This window comes from Blennius ocellaris, assembly GCF_963422515.1.
Source record: "Blennius ocellaris genome assembly, chromosome: 7".
Lineage (NCBI taxonomy): Eukaryota > Metazoa > Chordata > Actinopteri > Blenniiformes > Blenniidae > Blennius > Blennius ocellaris.
In genome coordinates this window covers 15,046,180-15,061,423 of record NC_137656.1, presented here as the reverse complement: position 1 = coordinate 15,061,423, position 15,244 = coordinate 15,046,180, and the positions used below count along the sequence as shown (strand labels likewise).

At 41.8% G+C, this 15,244-nt stretch overlaps 3 protein-coding genes across 5 annotated transcripts; 1 reads left to right on the top strand and 2 right to left on the bottom strand.

The window, feature by feature from the left end:
• Positions 1 to 1,255: 1,255 nt before the first annotated feature.
• kmt5ab (lysine methyltransferase 5Ab) lies at positions 1,256 to 4,172 on the top strand (the record flags this gene model as incomplete). The annotated part of the gene is made up of 8 exons (XM_080500008.1): positions 1,256 to 1,265; positions 1,448 to 1,554; positions 2,051 to 2,198; positions 2,511 to 2,673; positions 2,786 to 2,873; positions 2,973 to 3,032; positions 3,163 to 3,353; positions 3,962 to 4,172. The coding sequence occupies 8 exons, from the start codon at positions 1,256 to 1,258 to the stop codon at positions 4,170 to 4,172; spliced, it is 978 nt and encodes a 325-aa protein (XP_080356134.1).
• Positions 4,173 to 5,117: 945 nt separating this feature from the next.
• rilpl2 (Rab interacting lysosomal protein-like 2) lies at positions 5,118 to 7,586 on the bottom strand. Of its 2 annotated transcripts, none has more exons than XM_080500001.1 (4): positions 7,114 to 7,586; positions 6,840 to 6,991; positions 6,029 to 6,160; positions 5,118 to 5,539 (listed from the first exon to the last, which is right to left on the bottom strand). In XM_080500001.1, exons 1-4 carry the CDS (start codon positions 7,405 to 7,407, stop codon positions 5,518 to 5,520), a joined length of 600 nt encoding a protein of 199 aa, XP_080356127.1. In that variant the 5' UTR covers positions 7,408 to 7,586; the 3' UTR covers positions 5,118 to 5,517. The 2 variants fall into 2 exon arrangements, with proteins under 2 accessions (XP_080356127.1, XP_080356128.1); XM_080500002.1 differs by having other exon boundaries at positions 6,840 to 6,988.
• Positions 7,587 to 8,559: 973 nt separating this feature from the next.
• LOC308132080 (RILP-like protein 1) lies at positions 8,560 to 14,725 on the bottom strand. Of its 2 annotated transcripts, XM_080499032.1 has the most exons (9): positions 14,295 to 14,725; positions 13,230 to 13,380; positions 11,668 to 11,786; positions 11,272 to 11,547; positions 10,978 to 11,181; positions 10,489 to 10,655; positions 10,316 to 10,414; positions 10,039 to 10,086; positions 8,560 to 9,900 (listed from the first exon to the last, which is right to left on the bottom strand). In XM_080499032.1, exons 1-9 carry the CDS (start codon positions 14,616 to 14,618, stop codon positions 9,807 to 9,809), a joined length of 1,482 nt encoding a protein of 493 aa, XP_080355158.1. In that variant the 5' UTR covers positions 14,619 to 14,725; the 3' UTR covers positions 8,560 to 9,806. The 2 variants fall into 2 exon arrangements, with proteins under 2 accessions (XP_080355158.1, XP_080355159.1); XM_080499033.1 differs by lacking the exon at positions 10,039 to 10,086.
• Positions 14,726 to 15,244: the final 519 nt, after the last annotated feature.

Here is a 15,244-nt window from a genome sequence, read left to right as displayed (position 1 = left end):
CTGCTTAATAAGCTGTGTTTAATTGATATTCACTCTCGCTAATGAAGAAAATCTCACTTTCCTTTTAATAAACATAACGAATCCTTACCATTAGTAGTGATAAGCATGGTTCATTTTATTAACTCCAGTAGCCTAAATGGAGTTGCAGTTTTATGGCTCTGAATAACTTCTATCCTTGTCTTGGTGCCAGTCATGATAGAAGCAAACAGTTTTCGAACTAAAATCTGACCCAGGTTGTTGATTTTAAGCTTTGTTTGTTTGTTACTGACTTGATGCCACCTCTCAATATTCAGTATAAACTTATAGAGCTGGTACTGAAAAACAATCACATTAGCTTAGCTGTATGGGACTCAGGTAATATCAGTAACATCTTTAGTAACTCCCGTGTGACAACAATAATAATTGAGTGCAGTATGTTCACTTTTCTTTTATCCTTAATTTTGCCTGATGAGGTCTACTGATTGTAGATGTAACCAAGCCTAATATTTGTTGTCGTTGTTAAGCCCTCTTTGTTTTCCTTAATGCTTCTAAACATATACTCCCATTTTTCACAATTAACACACAACGAAACAAAAACAAATAACATATGATGAGTTTAGAAGTTATAAAACAATCCTGAGCACAATGAAGCAATCCATCCTTACAAGATCAAGTTTTTTTTCCAAAATAAGTAATGTTGTCTATAATGTGCTTTCAGTGTAATTAAATCACGACACTCTTTCAAAGGATCATCAAGGCTATTCTAAAGGTGAACATCAGCAAAAGAAATGCACATGCATTGATGAGTGAAACTGATTGTGAGCTGGTTTCAGACGTGAGCTCATCACTCTGGTTACAATGATGATTAATTACTGTCAATAAACAATTGTCTTTGACTCTTATCTTTGCCTAATCAATGTAACTTCTACTGATTTGGGGGGGGGGGGGGGGCTGATGTTTGAATTTCGACATTACAATAATTTAATTCAGGTCTTTTTTTTTTTTTTTTTTATCAATGAGCAAGTTTAACAGTCAGAGCTGCGACCAATGGGAACCTTGTTTCCGCATTTTCGCCCCGCCCTCTCAGGAGAATCAGCCAATCAGAGCCTTTGCAACATTTTTTAAATCCACCACGTTTCCACGGCTCAGTCAGCGCCGTGAGTCGATCTTTCTTGTTGCAAAAAAAAAAAAAAAGGAGATAACACTCGGAAACGGGGACCTGGACCCAATATAAAGGACACCACGGCTTCTTTTGGAGTTTATTCGGAGACCTGAAATGGCCAAAGGTAATTTTGTTACAGCGTAGTTCGGTCACGTACTCTCACGAGCGCCGGTGTGGTTACAGATCAAAGGTACCGACGTCGTGTGGCCTGAACACAGCTGTTTACTAATAAATGACGTCGACGGAGGGAATGAATTAACACGGAATGGAGATGCACATGTTTATTTGTGTTCTTGTTTGTTAAAGGGAAGAAAAATGTGCTGAGAGCCGACAAAAAGTCTGAAGACGCTGCAGCACAGAAACCAGCCTCTTCCAAGACTGAAACAAAGGAGAACAAGCCAGCGACTATCAAGGCAAGTTTAAAAGTTGTTGGTTTTTTTCACACATTAAGTAATTTAGATAAGTGAAACAATTTCACTGGAGATATTAGGACAACCACCTGTGGAAAACGCATTTATAGCGGATTTACATTGAGTCCCTCCTGTCATTGGTCAGGCTTAGTATCTATCTATCTATCTATCTATCTATCTATCTATCTATCTATCTATCTATCTATCTATCTGTCATGGTGAGAAACTACAAATGTTTCATCATTTGTAACAGAGGGCCAAAATGTACAAGGTTATAGAAATAAATAAGTACAAGAAGAGTTTTGTTATTATATTCCATGGATCTCAACTATCATTAACAATAATTTTGGAAAGTTTAAAAAAAGTAAAAGGAAGCCTGCCTTTAAAGCAGAACTTCTTGATGTGAGTTGAGTTGTGTGTAGTGTGGTGTAAGCTTTGTAAACTGCAAAACATTTCCTTGATTATAACCAGTGTTATAAAAAAAAAAAACACTTTCCAGGAATCAACAGGAAAAGTGCAAACAACTCTGCAAGGTTTTCGGGCTCCATGTAAACCGAGATCTCCTCTGAGAGACAGCTCCAGCGTGCTGATTCAAGAAGGAAACGATTCCGATGCAGCCAATCTCGACACGCCGACGCTGAAACAAGGTGAGTAAATTGACGACCAGTTAACTTTTTTTTTTTTTTTGAACTGGATGGTTTCTGATTGTATGTAGCTTCCCGGCTGCTCTGCCGTTGACCTCTGTGCTACCGTTTGGTCAGACCATCCACGTCTGCTCCAGATGGAAATTCCTGTATGTTTGAATGGTTTCAGTGTTCACTGACCTGTCTTATGACACGACTTAGCTGTGTCTAAAAGGGAATGCCTCTCATGATGAGGGCTCGGTGTTTGTGGCATCTGTCAGTTTTATTTCTCGCTTTAACAACAAATACATTTCTTTTTTTTTTTTTTTGTCCCAGACCTCCCCAGTGAAGTGAAAGTGGACAGCTCTGAGTCCAGAGAGCAGTTGGCTGAAGCAGCCTGTCCCAGTGACGGCGTCCGAGATCAGCCCACCGTCCAGCAAGACTCCGCAGCAGACAAGGTTCCGGCCCGGAGCAAAGCGGAGCGCAGACCCAGAGCAAGGTTCATCACCGAGTCAACATAACCACTTCATCCTAAAAGCATAAGCCTCGTTCACCACCCATCAAACGATGGGAATCTCTTCCATCGCTCTGACCGTCTTTTACCTTCCCAGGATGGAGAATAAAGCCCCGCAGAGCAGAAAGGTCACCGACTACTTTCCAATCAGAAGGAGCAACAGAAAAACTCAAGCAAAGTTAAAGGTATGTGTGAAATAAAATTCATTTTTTTCAATGGATTAGAACGTTTTCAGCAGTTAACATACATTTTTTGTTTTTCAAAATGTTCAACTTTGATACCAGAATGAAGAACAGAGCCACATTGATGACCTGATAAAGAATAATGTCGAAGAGGGAATGCAGGTAAAATATGGTTTAAATTCGTTTTGAGAAATTTAATGAATATGCTCATCAATATCATGTGATCGATTTTAAATATCTATCCAGTGGTTGAAGCTACTTTGACATCTTTTGACTTTTACCTTGTGAACAGGTCAAACACATGGAAGGGAAAGGCAGAGGAGTGTTTGCTGTCAACGGCTTCAGAAAGGGAGACTTTGTGGTGGAATATCACGGAGACCTCCTGGAACTCGCTGAGGCCAAAGAAAGAGAAGCGGAGTACGCTCAGGATCCGCAAACAGGCTGTTACATGTACTACTTCCAGTATCAGTCCAGAACTTACTGGTAAGTCTCCAAAAAAACCTAAACAAAGTCACCTGAGGTTTACAAAGAGAAACCAGGCACAGATGAGGTTGAGATGGGTTTTGTGAAAACAAAGTGCAGATGTGATGGATTAAAGATGAGGTGCAATCCTTTAATGAAAATTTGTGGTTTGCCCAATCGGATCAGTCTTTTTTTAAAAAAAAAAAACCTGCACAACAATCTATTTATTAAAAAAAAAAAAAAGTGTCGGCCTGTTGTAACTTATTAACATGAATCCATTATTCATTTTGTGTTCATGCCAATTGTTTTTTTATTTGGTCTTTAAGTGACCGATTTGTATATTAACTGATAATTTGCCTTTCTTTGGTTTATAATAGAGTTCCGACTCAAAGTTTTATGACATTCATTTTTTGAGTTTGGAGTTGTATTTTGTTTTAACCTGTCCACTACAGGAAACGTAGAGATGCAGCAGCTCCTGGAGAGATTTTTTTTTTTTTTTTGAAAACAAATGTGTTTAAATTTGTGGTTGAACACTTCAGGTCTTCCAATGGTTTGAATGAGAGAATTGCTGAGATTTTCTGGGCTTTTCCTTCCAGTGTGTCTGACTGACTGTGTTTTCTGTCCCCCAGTGTGGACGCCACGAAGGAGACGAGGCGCCTCGGAAGACTGATCAACCACAGCAAAAGTGGAAACTGCCAAACAAGGCTCCACCCCATCAGTGGGACCCCTCATCTGATCCTGGTGGCCTCCAGAGACATCGAAGCAGAGGAGGAGCTGCTCTATGACTATGGAGACCGGAGCAAATCCTCCATCTCTGCCCACCCCTGGCTCAAACACTGAAAACTCCACCTTGTCCTTGTAAAAAAAAATATATATATTTTCTTTTTTGAATACGCATTTTTTACTTTTGAGAGTTGAAGGCTAAGCTTCAATTTAAAGTGTATTTGTGCAAAAATAAGTTTTTATAAACATTTTTTTGGTAGTTTCTTTTTTTTTTTTTTAATGAATTTGTGACTATTGTAAATTATTACCTGTGCTGTAAATTTAGGGAATTAAAACATTGCTGGCACGTTTATTGTGAAAGGCCGTCAGAGAAACTGATGGAGCGCTTCTCTATTTTCATCTGATAATTTGATGGTGTGTAAATAAGACAAATGGGTGAGTCCCAAGCTAACGTCAAACCGTACGTGTTGCATTCTTGGAGTGGAGCAAAGCAACGAAAGAATACTTGGGATTAAAATCTTTACAATAAAATGTATTTGAAGTTGTTCTGTTTGTCTATTTTTTTGGTGTGTGTGTGTGTGCGTGGAAAAACCTGCAAAGGAAGAAAGTTGTTTGTTTCATTTAGTCTAGTCAACAATCACATTCATGTTTTGGACATTGCAAAAATAAAGCCTCAAAGATTAATCCTCCCACTGGTTTGTCTGAGGAAATGTTTTCAACTTGTTTCCAGAGACAATTAGTGGGAATATATTTGCTGTTGTCTCTGAATACAAACCATGAAATATGCCTGTCTGGTAGGATTAATGTTGAATGACATAATTGACGCATGTTTACGGGGAATCAGTTGAACAGTTTTGCTTAAGAAAAGCATTTTTTTTTGCCTTGTGGAAGTGTCCATTTTGGTCAATTAAAGATATACATAGTATTCGGTTCACACAAGAAATTGGCTAGAACTGTTGGATATTGAAAAATAACAGATACAAGCAAAAGAAACCAATACAATTTGCAAAATCATATCTAATATTCAACCCAAGAAAACAAAGCTCAGGTACAAATAAAAAGCAACACCACCTTTTTTAATTTGGGTTTTTTTTTTTACTTGGACTCCTTCATAAGACACCTGATGAGACTGAACATATATGTGCTTTAAAATGACCAAACTAACATTGGAGCTATTACGCTTTATTAAAAAAAAGAAAATTACAAAAGACATTTCATGTTACTTAATTAACACTAGTTAGAAAATACTTTCCAGTTCTCCTTGTGATACATTTGTACATCATTTATGCAACTGCATATTCCTCAATCCAAAACAGGTTAAAATTAGCAGTACAAAATATAGTGCTTGTTAGACAAATACAACTTAAAATAATAATAAAAAAAAAAAGTCAACAGATTAAAGTGGTTTAATTTGACAAACCCTGTTTGTCTCCTCGGTTGCGTCTTGCCAAAGGTTTTCCTCTCATTTTCGACTGAATGAAAACCTATAAAAAACAGAGGAGGTTTCACAGTGAGCTGATGGAGCATCTTTCCAAGTCCAACGGCTGAAAAATGAAAAGGCTTTAGCAACACCTCATGCTGCAGACAATTATTACTGACAGCAGCCGCTTGGCAGACACACACACACACACACACACACACACACACACACACACACACACACACACACACACACACACACACACACACACACACACACACACACACACACACACACACACACACACATCCACAGCATCAGCATGAATCCATTTGGTCACAAGTATATTGTTAGCAGACAGCAAACGGCCTGTGAGAATAATCTCCCAGCCACTTCACGACGGCGTCATGTGGCTGCGGCAGCAAATTCATTTGAATCCTTCCCTTCGGAGGTACACCCAAGCATAAAAGGAGCGACGTTAAGAAGACCTTAATATCATTTTCCCATTATCACAAGAGTGTGTTAGTAAAGCAATTCAAAATCATCCCCTCACAGTTTGCGTATAGTCGTTTTCTCCACTTTTGAATCGTTGCCGGTGGCTGGACTCTCTGCGGCCGTGTGCACGGCTTCTGGTGCTTCCAGATCCACCTCCACCATTGCTGGTTCAGCTTGAGGCAAAATCCCACTGCATGTGAAGATAAGAAAGAAAAAAAAAAAAGTTGAAAAGAAAATCCACTTTCTAATGTAGAAACGTTAACCTTCTGTAGAAAATACGATTCAGTCTCACTCTTTTACATATACTGGGAATTTAGAGTGTAGAACTTAGTTAATATTTTACATGAGAGAACTTATAGGGGACTAATATTGAGTGTAATGTTGGCAGAATTAACCCTTCGTGTCTGTGAGAGGAGTTTCAGTATCATGTAGAGTATGTTTGTCTGCAGATGAACTGAAGGGATAAGATGTGTTGTTTTTTTAAATAATAAAGAGATGCACCAACAAAAGTGCAATACAATAGAAAGCTTCCATATAGTCTAGATTCATCACAAATAAAATGAAACATTTGCACTCTTTCTATTTTCAGCTTATGTATTATGCAAATCAGCACTACAGCATCTCAAAACATTCCACAACAGTAAGATCAGATCCACTTCCCTGAAAGTGACGATGACGGCCACAATGATTAACTTAAAAAAAAATAATAATCTGACTTTGTGTGATGTTTTTTTTTTTGTATGTGAATAGGACATCTCGCTCCAGCCACACCTGTACAATCCATTATTGATCAATACAACAGCGCTGCAATAACTTCTTCTTCTTCTTCTTTTAAAGCTGCAGGATTGTTAGTCTGGACCGTGTCTCACCTCTTGTACAGCTCCAGCTCCTCCTGGGCCAGCAGCAGCTGAGCCTTGAGGTTGTTCCTCTCCTGCAGCACCTCCTTCAGCTCCTGCATGGTGAAGCGGGGTCTGTTGGGGTCCGTCAGGTCCACCAGCAGCTGGTTGGGCCCCACAGTCTGCTGCAAAGTCACACAGTCTGCTGCTGTAAAGTCACACAAACAACAACAACAAAAAAGGCCCTCGAAGTCCGATCGTGCGTGACACGGGAGGACCGGGGTTGTTGGGGGGGGGGCACACTCACCGCTCCCTGCTCGCTGGACCCGTCCTGGATGATCCGGTGCAGCTCAGTCTTCAGGTTGTCCCGCTCCATTTTCAGCTCCTCCAGGGACAAGTTGTACTTGTTGACCAGGGTCTCGAACATCTCCAGGACGCGCACGATCCTGAACTGGAGGTCCGACACCTCCTCGCCGGTGCTGCTTATTTTCAACAAGTCCCGGCCGATCACGTAGGAGATGTCGTACACGTCCTCCACCGTCAGCTCGAACGCGTCCTTGTCGAAAGCCAGAGCCGGCGACGACTCCTCGCAAAACTCCATGACCGGACCGGGCGACTTCTTCCAACACCGGCGGTGGGTTGGTGGGTGGAAAGTCCACGTTTCTGTTCCCCGAGATGTTAAAACCAGCTCGTATGTTTGTTTTTCTGAAGCGCTCGGTTTAGGACTCTTTTTTTTTAACCGAAGGAAAGTAGTGAACTTCCAGGAGACGCCACTTCCACCATCACTCAGCCTCCAATGAGGCGGCGCGCGGCGGCGGCGCGCGCGGAGGAAGAGGAGGAGGGCAAAGTATCCTCGCTACAGGTGAGCGACGAAGAGGCGGAGAAAGTGAAGAGGACTCACTCCGAGCCGGGCTTCAAGGTGGTTTTACCCACGGTAGTCACCAACACAGGAAAACCGACGGAGGAAGACGTCACCTCGCTCCCCGCACGGGGCGTCAGTCATTGCGTGTCAAAGTCAGTTGACGCATCACGTGATCTCAGGTTTCATTTCGCAGTTTTGTTTTTTTTAACTAAATGCGCTTCTTGTCATGGAAACATTATTTGATACACGCTCGTGTATCGCATTCAAGAAGGCGACCGCCTATTTGGATTAATATGAATTCAAGTGGAGACTGTCGTTAATCGAATAGAGAATTATTACCCTTGCCAATAGACTTAATGGTTTGATTAAAATTAATTCAATCAGCCAATTGCACAAATAATACATAAAATAAAATAACACTTTGTATAGTTTTTTATCGTCAGAGTTAGTGTTTTTAACTGGAAACCAGTCAGCAAAGGTAATACATTGCTGATGGAATCCAGAATTTAACTAACATTTATGTAGAAAATGTGTTTGAGACATGACATCTCTGATTTTTTTTTTTTATTATTAGATGTGTTCTGTCATGTCTGCTGGGAAAGAAACTTTACTCACCATGAAGGGGAGATACAGTTTCATTCTACTACCAGTGAAAATGATGACCAGGTAGTCCAGGGAAGATACTATTCTTACCATTCCTCCCACAACTAAAAGCTTATTTCATAAATATATTCAATCTTCATTGTGCTGAATTTAGTTCTAATACTGAGACTTTTTCAGAGGTAATAAAGTGTTGGTGTCATTGCAGTCCAGATACTAAAATCATCTTTTGAGATGAGGCATTTCACACAATATGAGGAGAATCGAAAAGAAAACACCAAGCATTGCAAATACGTATGAAAAAATAAGATGTTAATGCCATTTTTAAAAATTCAACAGAAACACTGCAGATACAGGAAGCACATTAAAATGAGTACAACTGTTTGAAAAAAAAGAAAAGAAGATGGTTCCAATGCAGGCCTGAACAGGTAGCAATTATTTTTGCCATCACAGAAATGATCCATCAATACTATGACTCAATTAAAACGGTAATATCCGACAGTAATACAGTATCAATAATTCCAAAAAATATAATACAAAACTTTATTTGGGACAAATATGATAAAGGTTCATTTTGGCATGTATTTAATGTAGAGCGTACAGTTCATGAGCATGTTTTTCCAGCGTAAACCACAATGTGCATCATCAGGGTGTTTTTTTCCGACTGGTCGTAACTATAATTCACATTGAAAACCTCTACATGAGGAGACAAAGTCAGAATCTGATTGCCTTGCAGAACAACCAAACCAAGACTGATTTGATATGTCCGTTTACACCACATCGATATAAGAAGGTTTCTTCTGAGGCATTTGTTAGTTTCCGACTCTGGCAATATACAGAAACAATATTGAGGACCGACGTATCCATGAACTTTAGCTTTTTTTTTTTTTTAAATGTCATCCGCATCAGATAATCCTCCTTTGATAACTAATGATGAATTCATTTTGTGAGAGTGTTTGGAGACCCCTGCCGAGGCCCACCTCCCACTTAATGGAAAACAGCCACATGATCGACTGACACACTGAGCGCTCTTTGAAATCAGTCAAGCACCGTAGCAGTAATTTCCCATCAGATTAATTCAAAAAGACTGAAAAAAAAACCTCCCCCCACACAAACACAAGATATCCAGTTAATGTCAATTGTTCCAGCTGAAAACACTCCAGGAGTCCAGTTCAATTCACAGGCATTGTTTCCCAAACTAGGGTGCAAATCTGTGGTTATCGTTAACTTTTTCATAATTATCTATAAAATTAGACAAAGAGGTGGTGACTTGATTTGGCATAAAACTGTGATGGATCACAAATGAGAAATAAGAGGAGGTATGACCCATTAACTCTCATTTCAAATAATTAGACAGTTAAAGCTTATAGTAAATAAGCAATAATAAACCAAAAAAATATACCACTAAAGCTCCTACTAAATAAAAAAAAAAAAGGTACATTTAGTTTAAAGCAACTGAACCCTCTCCAATAAATATGTGTTTAAATTGTGCAGTAAAAAAAATATATAAGAGCATTCAAGTAAGAGGAACTTAAAGGTCACACTAAGGAAACCAGTCTTCGTATTGGCAACAGCGTTGGATCATCTGCGATCAAACCGGCTGCGACCATCGGCATGATGGCGGTGAAGATCCTGTTCGGAGTGGAACACAGAAAAGGATGAGAAACGGCGCAATAATAAATGTTTGTATTGAGTAACTTCCGTTTTTAGCAACGCTCATAAAACCTCAAGTGACGCCCTGAACAACTCTTGTTTACGTGCAACTCTCACGTTGTGATTACGGCTCTTCTGTTTCCAACGACTTCCTTTTTTTCCCCCCTCCACATTTGCAATGAAAGAACAGAATAGGTCACACATGTATACATGCATGGAGACGTCAACAGTATCGGGAACAAATGTCGGCACGTTAATCCAATTTCTTCCTAATAAAATAAGCCGTGGCATCTGATGAAGCGTCTCACATTATGCTGTTAACAGCAATTGGATAATGATCGCACTGCCACGGTGAGAGTTGCACGCCAGCATGACACGAGTATCTTTTACTCACAATCGTCTAATTCCCGATTCGGGCTGATCGGTGGAGGCGGAGCCTGGTGGAGGTGATGGAGAACGGATCATGGAGCTCACGCTGTCCTCAAAGTCCTCGCTGAAGGGGAATGGAAATGAATAAATAAACAAACAAACACAGATGTTTGTGCCCCGGTGTTGTGAAGCAGGTACCTTCTGTAATAGGCCACCTCCTCCTGGAGCATGAACACCTGAGCCTTCAGTTCGTTTCTCTCCAGCAGGACGTCCCGCAGCTCCTGCAGGGTGAAGCGAGGTTTGTCCGACTCCTGCTCCAAGCTGCCGTCCGACTCGCCCTCGGATTCTGCGCCGCTTGACCTCGTCTGCCGTCAAAACACACACACACAGACACTCAGCATTTGTCCTGTGCAGTGAGAACACACCCGGCACAGACGGAGAAGCAGGTAACTCAGAATAGCGCTCCACAGCCTGATTGTGGTCTTATTAATGTTTGTAACTGCAGTAAAAACCAATTCTAGATGTGTGGAACATAGATCCATCAGTGAGAAATCCACAATTGCAACTCAGACGTGTGACAATAATACTCGTTATGTGAGCAGCGATGACAAGGCGATGACGACGTGTGTTTGATGTAAATAGTCTGACAGGAACAGCGCGTGTGCGCGGAAGAGTGTTGGACGTTACCAGCAACAAGGCCGACGTGTCCTCGTCCTCGCCGTCCTTGCCATCCTCGCCGTCCTCGCCGCTCCCTGTGTGTTCCGGGGCTGGAAGAGGGGAAACGCTCTCGTCCCTCTGAAAGCAGTTCGCCAAGAAGTCGGAGTCTCCTCCACACTCTGCCCACACCGACTTCGGCTTGAGAGAGCTTGAAAGAGTCGCTCCCGCTGTGGCCTGGACACGTGAACACCAGACGGCTCCTTAACGCGGAACCAGTCACGCATAGTTCTGAGATTACAGTGGTGGATTATGGTTTTTCCTTACTGTGAGGATCGTAGGCATCGGTGAGAACATCACGGACCCCGAGAGAGGAAACCTTGCGACCTCGCTGACTTCTCTCTCCAGCTCGTACTCCCGCAGCTCCTTCCCCAGCCTGGCGACCTCCAGCTGCAGAGCGTTGACCTCCTGCTGTCGGGCCTGTGCCGCCGCCTCCAGCTCGGCCCTCTGCTGATACAGCGTCTTGGCCTGAGCCTCCATGACTCCCGTCCTGTGAAGAAGGTCCTGGTTGATCCTCATGAGCCGATGCTGCTGCATCTGGAGCTGCAGTGGGGGGGGGGGGGGGGGAAGAGAGAGAGAGAGAGCTTTAGAGGAATAGTACTTTGAAGACCAGGCATTGTGTCATTGGAACAGTATTGGTGAGGACGACGGTGAATTCCTCACCGCATCGACGTCCTCGTTTCTCAGAGCGAGCTCGTGGTCTTTTGCTCGGATTTCATCTCTCTGTTTGTCCACCGAGTCTTTCAGCTTCTTCATCACTTGTCTTTCTCTCTCCGACATACCTACGGATGCCAAAAACAAAACAAAAAAATCGCTGTGAAAAGTGTTCATGCAGGAAGAAACATTGTGATTAACTGCACTCACAGCTGAGAAACATTTAGGCCTTTTTAAAGGTTTTCAATTGACTTAAGATTGAAGTGTATTTTTTTTTTGTTTAATTCAACTTCAATGTGGCTTAATTAATGCTCCGGCGTGAGGGGAGGGCTCTTTCAGCTGTTTATCATATAATTATCACATCATTTAAAACAATGTGTGGGACCTGCATTGGAAAAGGAAAAGTCGTTAAAGTCGCAAAAGATTATTTCATATCAATTAATCGTGATATATTTCATTTATTTATAATGTTGAGCAACATATTAGCAAATATTGAATACATTCATGCTGATAAAATATTATGAATGGTACATTTTGTTATAAAAAGAAGTATACAGATCAAGTACCAGCTTTCATGGTTTCGCCAACTGAAATGTCTCCTCTTGGTCAGCAGTGACAAAAGCGATCGTACATTAGGCCAGCGACAGAAAAAGTCTTGTTAATACTTGTTCCGACCTTCCGCAAGGCCACCGACCAACCTTTTTAATGCCCTCATTTCTAATCCTGGCAGTGAGGACACATTTCAGATCTGACCCTGCTCCAACAAACATAGTTTAAAAACCCCACAGTCATAGTGGAGTTTCTGCTGAGCTTTGCATTGTTCACCCATTCATTAGACTCGGCGAGACATTCAAAACAGGCAGCGCGTCCCTGCCAGGCCTCAGAAACCCTGCTCCACACCAAAAATGTGCCATGCGGTACTCCTTTATCTTGTGTGTACATGTTAATGAGGTGTGTGTGTTGCACTGACAGTAAGTAAAGCTGCAGCCACCATGAGGTTCAATGCAGAAGCTATATTTTGGTCTGCTTTATAAATAGTCACCTTTCACAAGCTTCTGACTGCCTCTCTTCTCTCCTCAGCCTACTTTTATTTTTTTTCCTGGCAGGTCGCAAGTATGCGGACTGTACTGTGGAGCCTCACGTGACCGAACGGGGGTAAGTATGTGTGACGCACAGCAGATGGTTGATCAGCATGATGCAGCTCTGTACAAAATGCACATATGGAATTCATGTTAGATTTGCAGTAGCGCTCGCGGCTCATACTAAACCCGTTTAGTACCCAGAATCCTCCAGATGCTGTACAACATGACTCGAATGAAAGGAGCACATTGGACACAGACTGCAGGTCTACAATGGGTTTTTGTTTTTGTTTTATTTTGATATTTCTAATTGCATGTTGCTTTGGCATTTTCTATTATTTTGTACCCTGGTATTAGAGCAATGTTACTCACAACCTTTCACAATAACCTTCATGTCGAGATGTTTATGAGGAAAAAGAACAAGACGTTTGTTTTTGTAGAAGAGAAACATCTTTTTAAGAAAAAAAAAGTTAGAACTGGTTTAAAACCCACCCTCATGTTTCTGTAGGTCTTCCTCCGTGATGGGCGACGCTTTGAAAGAGAGACTCAGTAAAAGCCGCTTGTTCTCCGCCTGAAGCCGAGTGATTTGAGACAGCAGGTCCTGGACCTCGGCTTTCCACACATCCTCCACCAGCTCCAACTCCTTATGACACAAAACAGACAAATAATACTTGTACATGTCCATGAATGAAGTGTGAAAACAATAATGGCGTTTTTTTTTTTTTTTTTTTTACTTTGCATGTTGCCTCACTCTGACTCCCGTCAAGGAACATTTGTTGTTGTTTTTTTGTTGAAATACACAACTAATATTCTTCTTTATCCACTTCTAACAGGTTGGTGATCGTGTGCAGTAGGTCAGCAAAGCGTCACAGAAACAATAGTGTTGGAATTGTTGGGGAAGTTGAAGTACCTGGAGAAAACCCACATGGCACAGAGATATTCCTCATAAACTAGGAATAGGAACTAGGAAATAAAGCTGTCAAGTTTGTGCATGAAAGTCATGAAATCATTTTAGAGGTCAAACTTTAGGTTAAAACTGTTTTTTTTTTAGATAGGATAAAATATACACTTATTCATCTAGCTTTGCCCAGTTTGTTTCTGCCACTTTGCTGGTACATATATTTGGAAGTAATTTTGCTCCTGAATCCAAGTCTGTGGCTCCCTTTTGGTTTCTTTGTGAATTGGGACTGAAATTAGGAACTTACTTTAAATTCCCTGCCATATTCTCTGTATGCCATTTGTTCTCTTTTTAATGCACTTTCTATTTTGTTGTCTTCACCACTTTAAGCTCTTGCTTGTTTGAAAATGAGATATTTAATTGATTGGGAATGATCTGGTAAAGGGTACATTAAAAAAATAACATTTGAAAAGATCTGCATAAACACAGTGTAAAGGCCGTTTCAAAAACATTACGTTTGCCTAAAACAACAACAAAAAACTCGAGCCAAGCATTTGAAAACAAGAAAAAGACAAAAGTAATAGTGACTCAATAACCTCCTATGGTTTGTTTGTGCCCTCGAGAGGCAGCAGGAGACCAGCAGCCCTCTCCTCTCTCACCTTCTGGTGTTTCCTCTCCTGCTCGTATCTGTCGCTCCTCTCCTGCCTCAACCTGTCCAGCTCCCCGCGAAGCTCCTCGGCCTCCTTCCTCGCGGCCCCGCGGCTCACCAGGGCCTCCAGCAGCTCCAGGACACGGACCACCCGAGGCACCACTCCGACCAGGGACTCGCAGCCGAACCGGTCGATGACCCGCTCGAACTCCTGGCCGAGCGCCGCCGCGATGTCGTACACGTCCATGACCGTGAGCTCCGCGGCGGGTCGGTCCAGCACCGACACGCCGTTGCCGTCCATGTCCGCCCGCGGTTTTAGCCTCACCTCCGACATTCGGGAACACTGTTTTCCACCCCGGGGGACACCCGGGTAAGGTCAGAGTGAAGCCGCGCTGGTCGGAGCAGAGCGGAGCTCGAGCTCGGCGTCGGAGCTGCTTCGGTTTGTTGACAGTCAACTTTTACCTCCGAACGCTGCGTTCAGGGACCCAGGAAAAAAACCTCGTGAATATCAGCTTCGACGGTGTCACTTCTACACATGTAGCACATGTAATCACATGTAACAGTTGTTTACATTCAAAATTCCATATGTTGCACGAATTGCACATAGGTGTTGTATTGCAATGCGACGTCTTTGGACTTAAATATTTGCATTCAAGTCCCGAGTCAGTTCTCCAGAGATTCAACTCCTAAACAAGTCATTTATGCCTCTCTCCCCAAAAATATTGCGATTTTAACAGTCTTTCTACATAAATCTGAGTTTTTTAAACGCATATTTATTTAATCAACAATATTTGGTGAAATAATTGCAACTGGACACATTCACATCAAAGTAAAACTGACAGCAGGGTTGGCTTTCAGCACTATTAACCAAACCATAATAGTTTTGTTTTTTGTAAACCCACACTTTTGGAACAATTTTAATGATTTTCACCACATCATCAACATCTTCACCTACACTTA

Excerpts from the sequence above, each read along its gene's own strand:
- rilpl2 (XM_080500001.1), bottom strand. The coding sequence starts at position 7,407 with ATGGAGTTTTGCGAGGAGTCGTCGCCGGCTCTGGCTTTCGACAAGGAC. Across the intron at positions 6,992-7,113 it reads GGTCCAGCGAGCAGGGAGCG|CAGACTGTGGGGCCCAACCA; the intron begins GTGAGTGTGCCC and ends GTGACTTTGCAG. Across the intron at positions 6,161-6,839 it reads GAGCTGGAGCTGTACAAGAG|TGGGATTTTGCCTCAAGCTG; the intron begins GTGAGACACGGT and ends CTTCACATGCAG.
- LOC308132080 (XM_080499032.1), bottom strand. The coding sequence starts at position 14,618 with ATGTCGGAGGTGAGGCTAAAACCGCGGGCGGACATGGACGGCAACGGC. Across the intron at positions 11,182-11,271 it reads CGATGCCTACGATCCTCACA|GCCACAGCGGGAGCGACTCT; the intron begins GTAAGGAAAAAC and ends TCACGTGTCCAG. Across the intron at positions 10,415-10,488 it reads GAGGTGGCCTATTACAGAAG|CGAGGACTTTGAGGACAGCG; the intron begins GTACCTGCTTCA and ends ATTCCCCTTCAG.